The sequence below is a fragment of the Eretmochelys imbricata genome, chromosome 6, assembly GCF_965152235.1.
Source record: "Eretmochelys imbricata isolate rEreImb1 chromosome 6, rEreImb1.hap1, whole genome shotgun sequence".
NCBI classification, from domain to species: Eukaryota; Metazoa; Chordata; order Testudines; family Cheloniidae; genus Eretmochelys; species Eretmochelys imbricata.
Window position 1 is genome coordinate 70557395 of NC_135577.1, and position 20666 is coordinate 70578060.

At 45.2% G+C, this 20666-nt stretch overlaps 1 protein-coding gene across 1 annotated transcript in view; it reads right to left on the reverse strand.

The window, feature by feature from the left end:
• The window catches only part of MAPKBP1 (mitogen-activated protein kinase binding protein 1), a 116241-nt gene that overhangs the window by 11558 nt on the left and 84017 nt on the right, over nt 1-20666 (reverse strand). Inside the window, exons 13-24 of the mRNA XM_077820265.1 lie at nt 20468-20559; nt 19930-20055; nt 18663-18733; nt 18096-18217; nt 17310-17385; nt 13754-13865; nt 13044-13107; nt 10443-10568; nt 4366-4514; nt 3750-3799; nt 2429-2665; nt 60-229 (exon numbers count right to left, since the gene is read on the reverse strand). Coding sequence (XP_077676391.1) covers nt 60-229; nt 2429-2665; nt 3750-3799; nt 4366-4514; nt 10443-10568; nt 13044-13107; nt 13754-13865; nt 17310-17385; nt 18096-18217; nt 18663-18733; nt 19930-20055; nt 20468-20559 — 1395 coding nt within the window. The remainder of the gene's footprint in view (nt 1-59; nt 230-2428; nt 2666-3749; nt 3800-4365; nt 4515-10442; nt 10569-13043; nt 13108-13753; nt 13866-17309; nt 17386-18095; nt 18218-18662; nt 18734-19929; nt 20056-20467; nt 20560-20666) is intronic.

Genomic DNA, 20666 nt, shown 5'->3' on the forward strand with positions numbered 1-20666 from the left:
GGAAAATAATGCAGCAGTGGCTTAGCTATATACAAAAGAGATTGTTTGGTTTTTTTAACCTGCTACTGTCGGTGGGATGGATCTCATCTTGTTCAGGGTAGATTACACATTCCTCACTCTCAAAGGGCTCCAGTTCCTGAGTGAAAACCCCCTCTTCACAAGACACAAGCTGAATCATTTGGGGTCGGACACAAGACCGGCTGTCCTGAGGAGCTATGGAGTCTCCAACCTGGTGCAGAAATATAGAAATAGTAGAGGTTACTAGTGTATTTCCTTGACGTCCGCAGGGCATCTTGGGAGTTATACAGTGCTCACTACAGCAAAGGGTGCAATTAGAAAACAGCACTTTTTCCATGGCCCTGTCCCATCTCCCCTCCTACACACAAACATACATGCCCCATCTGACAAGGTCAACCAGCTATTACACACATTGACCTGGATTCTCTTCTCATTTAGAATCATAGAAGATTAGAGTTGGAAGAGACCTCAGGAGGTCATCTAGTCCAATCCCCTGCTCAAAGCAGGACCAGTCCCCAACTAAATCATCCCAGCCAGGGCTTTGTCAAGCCAGGCCTTAAAAACCTCTAAGGATGGAGATTCCATCACCTCCCTAGGTAACCCATTCCAGTGCTTCACCACCCTCCTAGTGAAATAGTTTTTCCTGATATCCAACCTAGACCTCCCCTACTGCAACTTGAGACCTTGTTCTGTCCTCTGCTACCACTGAGAACAGTCTAGATCCATCCTCTTTGGAACCCCCTTTCAGGTAATTGAAGGCTACTATCAAATGCCCCCTCAGTCTTCTTTTCTGCAGACTAAATAAACCCAGTTCCCTCAGCCTCTCCTCATAAATCATGTTCCCAAGCCCCCTAATCATTTTCATTGCCCTCTGCTGGGCTTTCTCCAATTTGTCCATATCCGTCTGTAGTGCGGGGCCCAAAACTGGATGCACTACTCCAGATGTGGCCTCATCAGTGCCAAATAGAGGGGAATAATCACTTCCCTCAATCTGCTGGCAATCCTCCTACTAATGCAGCCCAATATGCCATTAGCCTTCTTGGCAACAAGGGCACACTGTTGACTCATATCCAGCTTCTCATCCACTGTAATCCCAGGTCCTTTTCTGCAGAACTGCCACTTAGTCAGTCGGTCCCCAGCCTGTTGCAGTGCAGGGGATTCTTCCATCCTCAGTGCAGGACTCTGCACTTGTCCTTGTTGAACCTCCTCAGATTTCTTTTGGCCCAATCCTCCAATTTGTCTAGGTCACTCTGGACCCTATCCCTACCCTCCAACATATCTACCTCTCCCCCCAGCTTGGTGTATCCACTTATATCAACAGCAGGAGTAACTCCACTGAAGTTAGGTACCAGCACAGAATGATCCATCGTGATCCAAGTAGTCTCTGGAGCAAGGTAATTCACTGCTTACTAGGACCTATAGTCCTCACAGGCCACAGCACTGTGTTAAAGATAAACTCAACCACAGGCTGCACTAGAGCTCTGTGGGCCTCAGGTGACATGCAGGTCAGCCATTCCTGGAACTGAGGAACCATGGCTCAATGAAGGGGAGTGTTCTAGACCAAAGGTGAGCAAACTACGGCCTGCGGGCCACATCCGGCCTGCGGGACCCTCCTGCCTGGCCCTTGAGCTCCCAGCTGGGGAGGCTAGCCCCCAGCCCCTCCCCTGCTGTTCCCCCTCCCCACAGCCTCAGCTCGCTGTGCCACCTGCACTCTGGGCGGCGGGGCTGCGAGCTCCTGCCGGGCAGTGCAGCTGCCAGTCCTGTTGCTCTGAGGTAAGGAGGCAGGGAGCAGGGGGGTTGGACAAGGGGCAGGGGAGCAGTCAGGGGACAGGGAGCGGTTGAGTGGGGCAGAGGTTCTGGGAAGGGGGGGTCAGGGGATGGGGAATGGGGGGGGTTGGATAGGCGTGGGAGTCCCGGGGGGGTAGGGGTTGGGGATTGCAAGGGGGCAGGGGTGTGAATAGGGGGTGGGTAAGTCAGGGGACAGGGAGCGGGGGCGGGGGGGTCAGATGGGGTGGGGCCTGGGAGGGGGCGGTCAGAGCAGGGCGGGTTGGATTGGTCAGCGGTTCTGAGGGAGGCAGTCGGGGGTGGGAAGTGGGGAGGGCGGGGTGGATAGGGGTCGGGGGCCAGGCTGTTTGGGGAGGCACAGCCTTCCCTACCCGGCCTTCCATACAGTTTCAGAATCCCAATGTGGCCCTAAAGCCAAAAAGTGTGCCCACCCCTGTTCTAGACAGAGGTCACCTGGCTACCTGTAATAGATTCAAGGGAAATAAAGTGCAGGAAATCAAGCAGGCATTTACTACGTCAGGCTCAATTCCCATTGGCCAGCAGCGGTCAAAGAGCTCTAGGAAGGCTCCTGTGGAAAATCTTGGGTTTCCCATTGCCTATACGTTGAATCCACAGCCACTGTTACCTTGCTGACATGCAGAGAGAGATCAGCATGCTCTTCTCTGTCATCCCCATTGCTGGTCTGGGACAGCGAGTCTCGACTGGGGGATCGAGAGACTGAGAAAGACTCCAGCTGGCGCAAGTCCAGCATGGATTTAACTGTCATCTCTATGTTGCTGGTTGGCTGGGACCAACGGCCCCGCTGCCGGGGCATCTTGTTCATTGCAGTCTCTGAATGTTGGATCTCTGCAATCTCTTTCGCCTGGAGGAAGTCAAAAGAAAAAGATAAGAGCTTTGGAGGTAAAATTCTGGTTATGGAGAAATAGAAGAGAATACCAAGGATCAAGTCAAAATAGCTGTCTATGCATCCTCCCGAACCCAAAGCCCCTCAGTCATACAGAAAACTTTAGTTATAAGAGACTCATAATGTGAAGATGATCCAAGTGCACCCTCCTTGTAACAAGATTTAATTAACCAAAGAAACCAATTCAAAAGTTTTCATGTCAAGATAAAATGGATAAATTTCAACCTCAAGCGACGTATCCTTATAGAGGCTCATTATTCAGGGCTGAAGTGAAGGAGCATGATACCAGAGGTAAAGAATTGCCCCAAAGGGTTCTAAATATATATGGAAGAGTATCCAGCCTGTGTGAGCCGCTGAGAAACCACAAGACCCTCCAATATAGCTACTAGATGTATTTGTGTAAGGCGGTGTGAAAGCACGCAAGTGCTGGGTCTCGTGCTATTAGCACAAACCGAGACACCGAGACTGCTGCACTCAATAGTAACAATGGGTAAAGAGGTGGATTTATTATATGTACTAGGATTTCCAGCCAGATCCTTTTAACATTTTAAAAACTCTCCTTCACATCCTATCCTGCACCGACAATGGGACTTACTGACTAGATGATCCAGTACAGTTAGATCTATTCCAGGATTAATTTTTACGATGATCATGTTCTACAAAATCATAGGCCTCTGACTGCCAGATGCTGGGACTGAATGACAGAGGATAGATCACTCAATAACTGCCCTGTTCTTTTTTCATTCCCTCTGACCCATCTGGCACTGGCCGCTGTCGGAAGACCGGACACTGGGCTAGACGGACCATTGGTCTGACCCAGCATGGCCGTTCTTATCCTCTAGCCACAATCAGCACATGGTTGTGCTGGACACTTCCTCCCAATTGAATGCTTCCTCACAGAATGGCCACAGCAATGGGATTCCTGCACTGGGAGATTTCTTATTGCAGTATTCCTACCATCAATCAGAATTAGTAGTTTCTGGTCTCCATAGATACTCCTCCTTATGATGAGAAGAAAAATGTTAAAGAATTAGTGACTCACCCTCCTCATTTCCCAATGGGAGAGGCTTCTTGAGAGGGAAAGGTCTGGATCTGGAAAGAGAAAAAACTATATCAGGTTGGCATCCTGGCCAATAAGGCTATTTTATCCCCCTTTCTTTCCTCTAAAGCCTCATGGCTACTGCATTTTCACTTGTGATACCTGCCTCCAGTAATGATAACTCCTAGAAGCAGGTATGGCAGAAACCATTTGAAGACTGGATCTGGTTTCTTCAGGCTTCCACTGACCTCTGTGGCTTTCCATTGAAGAATCAGAAGCCCGAGGAGTCACTAGACTAATAGCCCCCATAGCTCTGATTGAAAACCTCTTTGGCCAACTGGAATCAGTAAGAACCCGTTGAAAATTCTCACCTGAAATTTCCATTAGGGAAGTCAGAATCGGCCTCTCTCCAGCTCAGCATAGGCAAGCATGGCTGTTGATCCCCCGTCTGCTCCCATCCCCAAAATATTCTTTTGGTATTTCTCTTCCTGCCTGCACTTGATTGTCACCTTCGCTATTCCCATGTCCCTTCTCTGACCCATACAGCCTCACAAGTCTGCCGAGGCTCAAGTCCCCTTCCCTTTTCTCTGTTCATGCCCCTTTCCTTTCCCATTTATACCTGAGTCTCTCTCAGGGTTGCAGTTGGATTGAATTTGGAAAGACTGTAGCCCATTTAACTCATCTTCATCATTCCCTTCATCTTCACCATCTTTGTCGCTGTCTGATGAAAGCACTGGCACCGGTGATAGGATAGAGGTGGATTCGTGCCTGGGATGAAGGAATCAGAAGGAACATTACAGTACATCGTAAGAAACCCCCATACGCAACCTGGTATTCCCACTTGACACACCCATCATACAGCACAATTAGCAAGGTGTACCAATTTCTCCACACATTTCCCTGATCCTCCTGCAAAACCTGACTTTGAGCCACCGTTCAAGGTATGCACCATGCAAAGGTGCGAAGAAATAGACCAGCCCAGAGGCAGTCCAGCATGTTCATGTGTTAGGAAGAGGTAGAGAATCCTGATTAGAAATGCACTCACTAGAGCTGAGCAAAGTAAAACTGTAGTTTCATCTTCCAATTTAAACTAATATTGAACAGTAATACTGCAGATAGCCAAATTTAAGGTCCAGATTGTCAGGACCTATTTAAGAGAGAGAAACAATTTCCTTTGTTGGAGCATACTGTGCAACATAAACATCACAAGATGTTCCTTTTGATGGCAGTTTGACATTTGAGAAACAGACGGATATTGTTGTAAAGAGACCAGTTTGATTCCTGGATGCAAACCCAGTGACCTCGTGTGCACAGCTCATGCACCATAACATATCCATGCTGTAGTGTCAGCCTGGGGGCACACTGAAGGATGTCAAACATACCTTGAATAAATCCTTAATCAAAATGGATAAGGGAAGCATTCCTGGCATGGATCCCAGAGGCACCCCAAGCATAAATTTCCATCAACAAAGGATTTATGAGCACAAGAGACGTTTTCCCCACTCAGTCAAATTAGAGCGGAACCAAAATCAACTGAAGTAACAAAGTGCAATTAAATAAATTAAGAGCCTTCAACAAATCAGTCAGCACAGCACCCACACTGTGACCTTGCGTAAGGGAGCCCAGTGTAACATTAGCAACCTTTACAGAGGGCTGTGGGTGGGTGTCAAGTGCAAGACATTCAGGAGACAAAAATAACTCATCTATCAAATACAGAAACATCTGGCTAGGGACCAAATTCTCCTGCAATTTACAAATTTCAGGCAGTACTAAAATAGGATCCTCTATACAATGATGGCACTTTAATTTCTATTTTATATGGAGATGTAGAGGGATCTTACTCACACCTTTTCAGATGACTTTCAATATTTTAGGAGTAGGGTGCAGAACAGAACTGAAAGTTTTCTTAGTAGATTCTTCCAGCAAAATGGTCCAATTGCAGATTTCCCTTCTCTGATTTATCCATCTGCGCCCATCAGTCTCTGCATCTTTCCTATTGATCTCCATGTCTCTCCGTTCTGTCCTTCTCAAGGCTTTGTGCCTCTTGTGCCTGAGCAGTGACATCCTGCCAGGGCTCATGCATTATAACACCTTTTGTGTATGTCCACACTGCAGCTGGGCACCAGTCTCCCAGCCTGGGTAGAGAGAGACTAGCACCAGTGGGGGCTCAACCTAGTGCACTAAAAAGAGCAATGTGGATGTTCTGGCTCAGGCTGGGAGTCTGAGCTCTGAATGCTAGTGGGTTGGGTGGGCTTAAGCGTCCAAGCTCCAGCCTGAGCCAGAACATCCACATTGCTAGTTTTAGCATGCTAGCTCACGCCCCACCAGCAGGAGTCTGTTCACACGGGTTGGAGACCTGCTCCCAGCTGCAGTGTAGACATATTCCAAGCGGTGATCCTGTGGTTTATACCACAATGTACAATTTTTTAAATATACTGGAGACAATGCTACCTTTTATGCACTGGTAGGTTTGATGGTGGTTTTTCTATTTGGTCCATCAAGGATTTTGTTGGCATTTTTTTTTTGTTTTGTTTATCAGGTTTTTTAATAACATCACTAGTCAGATATCTCAAACTTAATTGATTATATTGTGTGTCAAGTCACGGCTACTTTTTGGGAGATTCTTGGGCATACTGGAGTTGGTGGGAGTGGGGAAGGGCTAGTAGATCAACCAGAATGGATGAAATTTACACACACAAAGCTACACCAAAAGGTAGTCTCCATTTGACAAATATGGACTGACAAAATTAGTAGGGAAAGAAAGGACATATTCAAGCCTTTTCAGAAGAACGGAATAATGGGATGTAAATAAAATTTTAGAACCATGAGAGAGGTCAATGCAAACTGCACACAAGCTATCAAACACTTTATCAGGTTGGATATGTCTAATGCAACTTTAAGTCTTTGTCCTACATTATCACAACAAACCTTACTCTCTGGACATCCTTCTCTGTGCCCAACTTTATGCAGCCACTTGTGTTCTTCAGATATACTCCCATGCCTGGTCACTGTAGGTAATATTTTCAAAAGCACCTAAGTCTCATTGACTTGAAGTTTAGGTGCTCTTGAAAAGACAGACTCCCAAGTCATTTGGGTGCTTTGGAAAAACTATAACCTGTAATGTCTATTTTACTTGTCCAAACCACACACCGAATCACAACCTTTATTTCTTTCACCCATTTTGCTCTCCATGCCTTCTTCCACGAATTTTGAACCCTCTTCTTGACCCTCCTCCCACTCTTCTTCCAGCAGCCCTATATGAACCCTAATCTTCCTCTCTAAGTAACAGTAAAAACAAATCTCAAGATAAGTGTTACTCACTTAAAGCAAATTATTTTATTCCTCTACTCTTGTTCTCCTCCCTTCCTCCCCTCATCCAGCATTTACCGTCTCTCAAATTTATCATCCAAACTTGGGTCCTGAACATGCAGCAACTCCTTCCCTGGGGGTGGCCCTGTGCCCATTTGAAGTCCCATTGATGTTAATGGGGCTCCCTGCAGGTGCAGAAATCCACCAACTCAGTTACGGGATTGGGGCTTCAATTGTAAGCTCCCCGGGGTAGAGACATAGTCTTTGGTCTGCAAAATAACTAATACACCATTGTAACAATGCCATTTTGTGTTCTGAAGTTAATTCATACTTAAACAAAGGAGGCGGGGGACGGAATCTAAGAACAAGTGACTGTTCTTATAACAGACACACTTTTAAATGTTTCAACACTGAGCCTGTGCTGCTTGCCCCCTCAGACCTCAAGGACACATTCATCCTGTTACAACACGCTTAGAGGTAATGGATGCAGAACACACTGGCAGTTCTGTACTTCCTCTCTCAAAAGGTCTGTGGGTTGAAAGCAGACCCCTTTGTAATTATCACAATGGTATTGATTAAAATGGAGTTATATTGGTGTAAAACTGGAGTAACAGTAGTGAATCAGGCCCTGGTCTTGATTTTACATCAAAAGCCTGTCACATTCCTAGCCATGGGAAATACCCAGCTTTCCTGGAATGCACCACTACCTCATAGAACATTTGACAAGGGGCTATCAATTTAGAATAAATCCAAGGACAAACGGTGCTTCTCTAGAGCACATACAAACTCTTTACACTGGTTTTAGAAGCACTAGCCAAAATTAAACCAAGTTTATCTCCTGCTATTAAAGATAGATCTTCAATAAAATCATACAAAAAGGGGATTTAAAAATACACTCTGCTAACACATGCATCTATAATCCCTGAAACTTTCCAGAGTGAGATCAGTGTAAAACCTCTCTTCCAAATAACTTGGGACCAGGTGCTTTCCAAATAATAAAACAATGCATTCACACCAAAAATCAAAATATATTAAAAGCCTCTATGCAACTCCTAGTATGAAAAACAAAAATATCTCAAAAAAGCCCATAATGCACCAGCAATATGAAATGAGCACAGGCTACATTTCCCCATCAAATAAACAGCTCAAGTTAAATGGGGAGAACACATCAGCAATTCTCATGTCCAGAAGGAGAACCCAGAGGGATATTGCATGCAGTAGAGAAAACAGCAGCAGCATAAAAATGAAATGGCTCAAAGGAATTCATTATCACATAAGGTGGGGTGCAGAACAATAGGATTCCAGGACAATAGTCAGTGAGGCCAGTTCACAAAACTGCCAGTCGCAGCTGGATAGACACAGCATTATTTTAGATTATAAATCTTCAGCTCACCACTGCCTAATCAGTGCTCTCACTTCTCCAACTTTCTGACGCTCTTTTTTTGCTCATTCACCTTGGGACACTCTCAGAACATGGAGGCATTACACCAATTAGCTGGTGAAACAGATCACCTCCCTTGCTTCCTACCAAAACTGTAAACAATACAGCTCTGAAAGGAGCCTCACAAAATAAATACGTATCCCTGGGGATGGAGCATCTTAATGCTTCTGTGGACCTTGTACCTAGACCACTTATAAGACAATACTCTTACACCTCAAGAAGCAACCCAGTTCTATACAGCCGGTTATGCGCAGATTCTGAAGGCAAAACAAGAGCAGATATTACATATCTATAAAACATGGACTCTTACTCAAGACCCTCAGCTCCTCTGCTCCACACAGTGACTCCGGACCAATGGGCTATTCCTTCAAATTCAGCCAGCAATCCAAAATGCTCTGGAACTGTCTGCCGATATCCAGTGACCACACTGACAGGTCGAAACTGAAAACAAGCTGTAAGCTGACCAACCTAAAATGTTCCAGACTAGCAAAGAGGTCACCAAACAAGTTTTCCAAATTGCTTGTGCTGGTGTGGCACCCATTCAAGCCTCCAGCAAGAGAATGTGACAGAGACAAGTCTCACCTAATGCCGAATGAAATGGAGCGTCCGACACAGACTGCGCCTCAATAAGGCAAAGTTGCAGCTGCTGGAATGATAGAGAGTCTGCTATAAAAAGCACATTGCTTTACAGCTCTAGCATTTTGGCTAGAAAAGGCTGCTTCATGGCTCAATATTAAGGCATCCCAGAATAATTATTGCTTGCATGTCGGACAGGAGATACTTCAAGAAAAGGAAACCTTAGTCCATGCTCAGTGAAACTATGCACACAGACTTTCCTCCTGCCCACTCTGCTCCCAAAGGGAGGGGAAGGTTCTTGTAATTCTTTCAAACAACCAGTCTGGCAAGACCTTCATTGCTTTGGCATTTTTATATCCAGATTTTAACTCAGAGAGTCATTCGAGGAGGAAAGAGGGAAAACCCAAAAATCTTTATGGATCCAATTCTATTTTGATACCATGTGAGCCTGCTCAGGGCTGCAGATATTCCCCTCCGCCACCCCGCTCTCCCAAATTAATGTCCGCACATAAAGCCACATATTTTACACTGAACTGATCCACAGACCTAAAAGCCCAGACAGTCCTCCCAGCTGAGTTTGTTCTGTTTGAAACTCAGAGCTCAGTACTTGAGTACCATTGTTCAGAGGAGGATCACTGGATAAATTTAGATCTATTCCAGAGTTTCCAGTTTGTGGGGTTTATTTTTAGACACATTTTGTTTACTGTAAGAGCAAAAAAATCTGACTAGCCAGCAAAAGTCATTCCTTTGGAATGATATCTTTTAAAAGTGACCCTCCCTGAAACTTCCGCTCCTGGGGCTAAGTTAACAATGAATACAGCAGATCTTTAGGACCTACCAGTGCTTTTCACAAAAAAAAAAAAAAAAAAATCAACACTGCAAAAAACATATAAATGGCAGGTATTTTTCAGTATGTACCTTGCATAAAATCTAGCGGCCAATGTTTGACAGGGTGGGTTTTTAACATAGACCTAGAGCTCTCTAGCCATAAATTACCAAGTTCTTCTTGACAGGATGTTATGTACCTGTCTCAGTATTGCTTTGAAAAGTAGATTTCTGACACCATGTTCAGCATTAATAAAAGAGCTGTGACATTCAGTACAGATTACAACACAGAATGAAGCGATGCTGGATGTACCCTGCCATTAGATCATAGAGAAGATTTTAAATCCAAAAATCCAGAGATGCAGAACAAGCAGTACAAAAAACCAGTGTAAAGCCAACAAACAACAAAAGCAAGAGAAGCTGAAAAAATACTCTTGATGAGGAATAAGAACAACCTCCTGCAGTAAACCCAAGTCCACCTTTAAATGTCCCACACAAACTAATATCTAGCCCCCACAACTGTTCTCCCTCTCTGCACCCCTCACCTGATAAGTCCAGCTGTCTTGTGTGGTGGTGATTTCTCCACCTGCTTCCCTCTTTGCTTCATGTCAGCTAGCCGCTGCCGCATGCTGATGGTCATCTCAGAACTCAGGCGCCAAATGAAGATACAGCTGGAAGTGAGGAAAGAGTGAACAAGTTATGTTTCCTTTCAGTCCAGTGTCATTAATATTCTCCATCAGTGAGGCTAAGGATTTCCTTTCTGGTTTTGGGAACCAGCCTAAAGGGAGAAGACAGAGCCCAGTGGGCACAACTAGAGTGCATCGTACTTTGGAGACAGACATGTAAGGAAGCTCTTCTCCCACCCCTGGCCAGACCACATGAAGGCTCTCAAGCTGCAGGGACTTTTCTGTTGACAAAAGATGCTCTGAAGCTCCTCTTCTGGGGATGTAGGTAAGATTTTGTATATTTGTTAACTTTTGTATATAGCACCTAGACGTTACGGCCGTAAGTGCTAAAAAACCCTTTAAAGACACAAAAACTATGGGGCTTCTCAGGCTGGGGAGCATCGTATCCTCACAGCATGTCCAATTAGCAGGGAGTAAAATTACCTGCATTTCACCGATGTTCAACCTCTTCTCAGTGCTGAATGATCCTCCCCTCTCCCCCGCCCCCCCACTAATCCGCTGGGTCTAATTATACAGAGGTAGAAACAGGGAAGAAATGGTACTGTCATTAACAAAGGGCTACACTCCTTTTGGCCCTAAGCGGGATTTAGTAGGGTTCCTAGATCCCATCAAATGCCAGCAAGCTGGTATTCCAAGGGGGTGGTTGTAGCCTCCTTCCAGGCTACAAAGAAGTTCGCTTTGAACTGTCCAACTATGACTGTTTTAAAAAAATCCTGTTCTTCTTATCTCAAATCAGAGGCGCTTGCAACCACCACTGCAAGCACTGGTGCCCCATGATTTTTCTGGAGGCACAAGTTGGTCACATTTTTAAAGTGACAGCACTTATATGTCACACCTAGTTGCAAAGGTTATGATCTAGTATAAACTTTGTAGAGGGGAGCCCAGCCTATGAAGTTTGGATCTAGAGTCAAGCTTTCCCAAAGTTTACACAGGATCCAAACACACATTAAGGTTCACCTGATAATGAACTGATGCCTGTACCGTCTACGGAGCATAGGTGTAACAAGCAAGAAAGATGCAAGAAACATTGCTAAGTAAGTGGGGAGCCCATTCTACACAACCTGAAGTTTCCAAATTTCCTAGAGTGTAGCCTCATGTAGATGCCATTAGGGTAACACAATCCTATAAAAAAATCTTGGTACTTCTATGTACTGGTGACTAGAACTGGTTGAAAAAAATGTTGACAAAACTTTTCCCCATCGAAACATATTGATTTCAACAAAAGTTTCATTAGGAAAGTTTCTCAGGTCCTCAATGGAATTTCTGGTAGTTGGGGATCTCACCTGAGATGTGGGAGCCCCAGGTTCAAGTCCTTGCTCTACCAGATTTGGATCGGGGACTTGAACCTGCATCTCCCAGGGAAGTGCTCTATTCTGGAGTTGGGGTGGGCATTTCTCTCTCTCTCTCTCTCTCTTCCCGCCCCCTCTCCCCCCCCCGTGAAATTTTTTCATGGAAAAAAATCACAATATTTCATTTTGGTTCCATAGGGGAATGAAAAATTTCAAAACCTCAAAATGTTTTGCAAAATGGAGAAGTTTTGTGGCCAGCCCTAGTGGTGACTAGATTCAGGAGCATTGTTCTGAGTTATTGAAACCGTGCACATTTACACAGACTTCTCCTGAACAATGGAAACTCCCCAGCTAGTTTTTTAAACAGCAGAGTCAAAGTTATGAGATGCTGCAGCCAGAAGCTAAGGCAGTGGTCTCCAAAGTGGGGTGCGCGCACCCCAGGGGGTGCACAAGACCATCCCTGGGGGTGCGCGGCAGGAGGAGCACCGCCGGCACGGCGACAGCAGCGCTCCCGGACTTTTGATTTTTCGGTGGCACGCCGGCGGCAGCCCGGCTCCCCCCGCTCCATCTTCGGCGGCATGGCAGCTCTGTTTTTTGTTGGTTTTTTTTGCTTCCCTAGAGCTGGCCCTGGGGGTGCACGATCCAAAAAATTTGGAGACCACTGAGCTAAGGCACCCTTGGGCTGGCCAGCTGCATTCCTTCACAGGGCAGCTCTCTCTCTCTCAGACACAAAAACAACAATAGTTATAATTCCGGGATGTGACATCAAAAGCATGAATTACAACTGAGAAAGCAGACCCAGCCTGTTCATGAAGTATCCCATTAGGGCAGGTCAAACCTAGAGGTAACTCATGGGCAATATCACAGAGTTTAGGGACACAAAGCTCTGCATAATCTTGCTCCGCCTGCTACTCAGCTCCAATCTTCTCCACAGCTCTGCCCACTAAGATTTCCTGGGATGTGTAACACCTGTGTGGGATCCATGAAGCACAGAGATTGTTTTGGACATCACAACACACCCATCACAACATTGCGATGCCCTGAATGTGTGTGCTCCACCTTCTTTGCAGAGGCGGTTTAACTCCTGCATGAAATGGCACAAAACCACAGGCTGACATTCTACTAAAGGAGGAGAGGGAGTTAATATCACAACAGCAAACCCTGTGCTTACCTGTCGCCAGAGACAGAGATCAGGTGTTTGCAGTCATTACTGAACTTCATCCCAGTTACAATCTCTGTGTAAAACAGAACACAAGAACAACGCCTCTTGAAATATGCCACTGTGCAGCACAGATCATTGGCAAAATGGATTTGCTGGGCTCAGCTCTGTACTCAAATATTGATCAGATCCAACATGTTTGCATGGAGCAGAGATACCCAAATTCCCCTATCACATCTAGGTGGTCCCTCTAGGTCAGAATTAAGATTTATTGATGCATAATAGTGTGTGACAGCCCACGACTGAATGACCATGAAGAATCAGCAATCAGCCCACCTTGGAAAGTGATCCTTCAGGGTACTGTTGAGATGTATTGTACAGAGGATTAGGATTCCCTGGAAAAGGAGTGGCTGGTTTATAGTCCGTTTGACGTGGCTGATAAACAGTAAAACGTTTTGCAGAATTTTTATGAGATTTTCAAAATTAAAAAAAAAAGTTGGAATTTCAATAAATATTTTTGATCGTCAAAATTTCAGCCAGCTCTACTCCTGGTCAAAGAAACCCAAACATTTCCAAGGTTGATTTTTTTGTTTGTTTTTTAATTGAAAATTGAATCATCAATTAGAAGTTTCATTCAAAATTCAGAAAAATGTTGACCAGCACTATACGCCACAGTATAACCTGCAGCTGAAAACGCATTGGCTGAAGCTTCTGCAACTCACCTGAGTGCCCATACATTGTGGCCACACACTCTCCGGAGTAGAAATCAAAGATGGAGAGGTTCTTGTCAGAACAGCTAGTTGCAATGTAGAGACCCGAGGGATCAGTCTGCACCTGGTTGAGGAGTACAGGAGGCAGAACGGGCTGGTGAGAAAGTACCTTAGACATATGCACAAGAAATGCCCAGAATGCCAGAAAGAGGGGCACACGCACCGCAGAAAGAAAGGTTTAAAGTCACCCGAAGCCCTGTACTCCAAAAGGGCACCAGCATAGGTGCTGAAACTAGGGGTGCTGGAGGTGTTGCCACACCTCTGGCTTGAAATGGTTTTCATCTAGTTCCCTGAGTTGAGGAAGGCCAAGTAAAACTAGACCATCCCTGACAGATGCTGGCTCACAAGTTCTTTAAAACCTCCAATGACAGGGATTCCACAACCTCACTTAGAAGCCTATTCCAGCGCTTAACTATTCATAGAGTAAAAGTTTTTCTTAATACCTAACCTAAATCTTCCCTGCCACAGATTAAGCCCATTAGTTCTTCACCTACCTTCAGTGGACATGGAGAACAATTGGTCACCATGCTCTAATTAACAGCACTTCACATATTTGAAGACTTATCAAGTCTTCCCTCAGTCTTCTTTTCTCTAGACTAAACATGCCCAGGTTTTTTAAACATTCTCTCATAGGTCGGGTTTTCTAAACTTTGTAACCTTTTTGTTGCTCTTCCCTGGACTCTCTCCAATCTGTCCACATCTTTCTGAAAGCGTGGCATCCAGAAGTAGTCACTGTACTCCAGGTGAGGCTTCACCAATGCCAAATACAGCAGGACGAATACCTCCCACATCTCACATAATACACCCCAGAATATTTGCCTTTTTCACAACTGTATCACATTGTTGACTCATATTCAATACGTGATCCACTATAATGCCCAGATGCTTTTCAGCAGTACTACCACCAAGCCACTTATTCCCCATTTTGTAATGCGCATTTGATTTTTTTCCCCTATCGATAGTAATTTGCACCTGTTTTTACTGAATTTCATCTCATTGATTTCAGACCAATTCTCCAATTTGTCACAATTTTGAATTCTAATCCTGGTCTCCAAAGTGCTTGCAATCCCTCCCAGCTTGGGGTCAACTGCAATTTTGTAAGTATAGTCTGCACTCCATTATCCAAGTCATCAATGAAAATATTCAATATCAGACCCAGGACAGATCCCCATGGGACCCCACTAAATACATCCTCTCACTTTGACAACAAACCATTGATAACCACTCTTTGAGCAGTCTTTTAACCAGTTATACACCAACATTATAGTAATTATAGATAACATTACTCTCACCCATGCCCCTACTCAGCTGCCAAACCATCCAGCAACCTTATGACAAGGCCCCCAACCCAACCCACTTGTCAAAACTATCGCAAGAATTACATCTAGCCTCCTTCCCAAATGCCAAAATCCCCCACAGCACCCCAAACCCAATCTGAGACTAAAGTTGATGGTCTCTGAAGGCCCCCACCACTAACCCCCTTTAATTACTGATTTGGGGTCCACTATTTTTGGCTGATCCTGGTTCCTTTAAGGTTTAACCCTATCCCAGGCCCAGAAATTATAGTTGGGAAAGTTACATAAAATACCAAATCTCTCCAACACCCAAGATCCAAGCCTTCAACATGGAAACTAGCCATAAGTTTCGTGCTGTTGGGAACTTGTCCTAGCTAATATCATCATCAAACCTCCAGTTTACACAATTCCATATTGCCTGATAAAAAGCAATGCAATAAAAAAAAACTCAGGTGACTTGTCAACATGTCAACTGCTGGACTTTTACATTTGCTATGTTACCCTCCCTGCATGCTCGGTTCTGGAGCTGTTACTACATGCATGCTTTGACAAACTTTTGAGAAGCAAGAATACACAAGTCTCAGTTTGGGGGAGGGTGTGGTGTTGTTTGTTTTAAACTACCGGTAACAATTTTGGTTATTCTGGTTTGGTCAATGTTTTTCACAGGGTTCTCTTTTAAAATTCTAATTCTATATATGATCTCAGACTCCAAACAAGTTTAAATACCAGAGACAAGCATGATTGCCCAGTTACACAGTTACCTTCTAAAAAGTAAAAAACGGGCTGAAAGACGGAAAAATCCTTATGCTGCTATACTTTATTAGTGCTCAGTAGTACAGCACTCTCTCGAGGTCAGCCGAAGCAAATATTTAAAAAAAACAACAAAACCCAACATCAGTAATATTTCATTGTTTGGGGCTGCAAAGAATTGAGCACCTAATAAGATAGAGCAGCCATTTTTCATTTTCAGTGCCTTGGTTTGTAAGTGTAGTAGGGATGGGGGAACTATAGCAATTGCAGATCAAGTGTAATTACCTGTCTGAACAAAAGCAGAAAAAGGTGAATATGCAGGCATCGCGTTTGTCAGGAGAGGCGCAGGGCTAGGAAACAAGTGGGCATGGGATCCCAGGGTAGAGGTGTACTGGGCAGAGGTGCACACTCCAGCATGCACAGAACCTGCCTACACAGCACTGGGCTCTAGCGGCGTTCCAAGTCCCTCAGGACAGCAGGGTGTTTCAGCATGAGAGTGGCTGGGTTTAATCTATCCCTAAGCCTCTCATTTGTCTGAAGATCTCTTCCTTGGCGGCACCCTCTCATTTCCTTGGTTTCACAAATTTCTCATAAACATTGAATGCCAGCAGCTGCAGCATGTAATCGTAAAGCAAATAAATACACGGGCTAGAATGAGCTCTTTCCAAATGGAGCTCGGGGAAAAAGCAATCACATCCAGACGTCCCAGCAATGGCCAAGGACTACAAGGGAAAACAGAGCCAAGGCAGGAGTCCAAAGACTGCCTTGTATGTAGTATGACACTGCCGGCAAGTGCCTCCAGAGCCAACAGGAGCAAATGCCTTTGGTTCTTGTAAGCACCACATACGCCAAATTCTCTTCTGTTGTATATTGGTGCAAGTGCATTGAATTCAATGGAGCATGGCTAATTTAAACCAGCAGAGAATTTGGCCCAGTGTATCACTTGAAATACAATGAGAGAAATTAAACAAACACGTATTCATTTATCCTCACTTTGGACTGAATTAGCCCATGTGTGTTTACCCAGACTGTGGATGGGGCGTGATAAGGGCTAGTATTTGCGGGTAGGTGCTGGGAGGGATCTTTGAATTGGATTTCACCATTAGCTAATTGTTTTATGCACGTGGGATGAGGAGCAGCTGCTGCCTGAGTATTTGTCTTGGATACAAATGAATTTGTAAATGAATGTCTTGGGTCCCCAGAGCCTAGGATAGGCAGTTTTTAATATAAACTAGATATCAAACAACAAGAAATTCATGAATAAATGCTATCTATAGTCCACATTTGCACTTCAGAGGGAAAAGTTCATACACCAAAATATCCTGGATCCATCCCTCACTTCCCAGAGTACGAGATTCAGCTCCAAAGAGCCAGGAAAAGAAAGAGAGAACAAGGTGTGTGTGGGGAGAGGGGGAACTCATAGGGATGGAGGGGTGTCATGCTTGAATTTCTGGAGATCTTACTTTAATGAGAGTGCCGTCTTCACCTTGGGAGCCCTTGTACAGCTTCTTCTGCTTCCCACTGCTTATGTTGAAAATCCTGAAGGCGACACAAGCCAGAACTCATCACATCCATGCATAGTTCTCTGCTTTTTCTCACAAGCCTCCCTCCCCTCCCTCCAGGACAGGCCTCTCGCACAGTCACTGTACGGAATGGAGTGGCAGGATGTAGGGTAAGCGGCCACTTTAAGGGGAGCAGAAGTATGCCAGCCATAATTCATAAAGCTCATAACCATTTAAGTGATTAAAGAAATAGCCTGGGAACTAGCATGGTGGCCCAAAGATCACGTTATTCAGTACCAAGTCCAAGATCTGGGTTTGAATTAACGCTCTTTCTTGATTCTCATACTGGTACAGTGAAGAGTATGGAGCAATCAGAAGAGAGGGAAATGAACCTCCTAGCACTTAATGACAGCTATTGGCCATATATTACGAGTGACACTAACCAAACTCTACTCAGCTGTCCCAGCAGTAAGACAGCTGTGGCTAGGGGTGCTGGAACAATTTGTACAGTGGGGGTGCTGAGAGCTATTGAACCAAAGTGTAAACCCTGTAGTATATGATGGAAACCACTTAATGCTAAGGTGTGCAGCAGCAAACTAGTTCCAGTACAGATGGCTGTGGCCCATTCATTAAGAGGCAGGTTATATTTAGGAGCAAAGCTTCCATTTAAGCAGTGATGCAACCCAGACCACCTATCACTGCCCAACTCCTGGGAGCGCACCAAAATCCAACCACATATGAACCAACCTGATGTTACGGTCTTGACAGCCAATAGCAGCATATTTCCAGCTGGGGTCCACATCCATGTCATACAAAGTGGTCTTCCTAACGACGTGGTGTGTCCGGGTAAACCGGACCCCGTCGCCCGTCTGAGCACAGGGATTAAAAATTAGTGAAAGCCACGTAGTTAACTAGTCATAACAAACTTTCAAATGGGCATGACTTCCCCAAAAGCAGCTAGCCTGCATAAGCAAACCATGCCTTACAGTGACTCCTGCTGGGAGAGGTGGTGATTGGAGGTGCAATGAAGGTCTTCCCACAGCCAATGCTCTTGCACCATTCCCTACGATGACTTCTGCTGGGAAGAGGAATGGGTTCCCTAACCATTCCCTGCAGTGACTGCTGCTGGGAGAAGTTGGGACTGGAGCAGCTGTGCACTTCCTTGTGGCTAGCATATCTAACAATCTCCTATACTGTCACATTGGGAGAGGCCGGGACTGGAATAGCAACAAACACTGCACGCACACCATTCCTTGAAGGAGCTTCTCGGTGCAGAGATTATAGAAAAGCATGTGATGGCTATAACTAAGTTACCTTCTGTGCAGTACGGAAATAGACACTCTTATCCGCTCCACAGCTGATCATTCGCACCTTCCCATCGTTGGCTGGGAGAGAGAGAAAAACAGAAAGGGGTCAGTAAATGAACAGGAACCCAACAAGCAATGGAGGAGATTATGTTCTATTTACCCCATTCCTACTTGCCTATGCCTGCCCCCTGCTCCTATAAATCAGCCCTGCAGGATGGCACACAGAACAGCAGAAGCCCTCTCTTTCCTAGAGAAGGAACAGTCTCCACCACCACCAGCCCAGAAGGCACCCACAATGAATTCCACATAGGCTTCAGTGAGCAAGCAGACCCATCACGCAACCAGGTAGATATTTGATTCTGCAGCGTCCCTCAACACTTCAATATCATTGTAGTGGCATTATTCTCTGGACACTACGCACTCCCTGCTGATGTGGGTAGAAAAGGTAGCTCTGAGAACAGCCCAGGAACATATGCTGCACTAACTGACCAATCCAATGTTACAGTTCTTTCTTATTGCCACTCCCACTTCTGCCTTTGAAAGACCAGACTTTCCTGCACTGCCAAAAAATAACCTCCTTAGAAACCAACCGGAGAGCCTAGAAATTGCTTCGCACTCAGTGTGCAGAAATGACAATCTTTCCAAATTTAGTTAAAGGGGCCACATTCAGTCCTGATAGAAAATGGACATAACTTCAGCGTCAGTGAAATTGCACCTACATGCACCAGGGTCGAACCTGGCTACAGGGCTGAAATGGTAGTCATCGGTTACTGCACTGCCCTGCCCCCTGAGAGACTCAAGTACAATTTTCAGTCCCTGCCTGCCACTCCTCCAGCCATCAGTAACTAAGAGAGCTGTGAAGGCACAATGCTCTGCTGCTGAGCGGCATGAGGCACTCCATCCCCCCACAGTGACCACCTGCCCTATATTCTCGGCCAATTAATGCTGGTACTGCTACATTTTGAAGAGAACTTCAACCCAGTCTCTCTCAGCCAGGAGAACAGGAATGGGGTGTAGGCATTTGTGATGGGTTTAAAAAAAAAAAAAAAAAAGATCATTAGAGAATGCGACTCTCCAAAGAAATATGGAGGGAAAGGATAAGGTGATTCTGACCTTTCTAGCTATGGAAGGGGAAGGAAAGGTAGCCTGATCTGTCCAAGTGATTAAAAGGTTAAACATATCTACCTGCGAACTTCACAGCTGTTATGGGAGAGGAGCAGTATTCCTGCTGATCTCACTCCCGCCAGTACAGAGGGGAGTACAGGATCTCTTACCTGCAAACTTCACAGCTGTGATGGAAGATGAATGCTCATCTAGTGTCTGCTGCAGGCTGTACTCTCTCCCAGCATCCAAGACGTGGATCAGTCTGTCCCGACTAGCTGATGCCAGGAGCTTCAACCCTACCAAGGATTTTACAAGAGGGTGAAACCTTCACTCAGAAGTAATTTGCTCCTTTGGTCACGGTTTTAAACATCCTCTCAAGTTAGGCTACAGAAGATCATCATAGATTAGTGCAAGTAAACAGATGTGCACAAGGAAACGTCCTCAGGGTTTCCAACAGTGATAGAGGAAGTAATGATCTGTGTCTACCTGCGTCTACCTAACAGCAAGATGAGGAAGTCTGCTTCAAACTTAGGACCTTTTTTGCAATGCGAATGGCCTCTACTCCGCGAGCTAACGGAGCAGATGATCAGTAGAGCGTTGTTACACATGATGGTCAGAATGGAGTCATTTAGCAACACATACACAAGTCAGTACATCATAAGGGGTGCACAAATAATCAGTGGGAATAAAGGCTCTGCCCTATTTTACCTGTGTCAGATTTGGAGTACTCCAGGCAGAGGATCTCCGAGTCATGGGCTTCCACCTTCAGCATTTCCCTTAAGGACTGCAACTCATGGATCCTGAAATAGGACACAGATGGATTTCAGTGTGAAAGTGGAACCACAGAGTGAAAAATGAGAGACACAAACTAGTCTTTATGCCTATGCCTATCTCCACCCCCACCCCC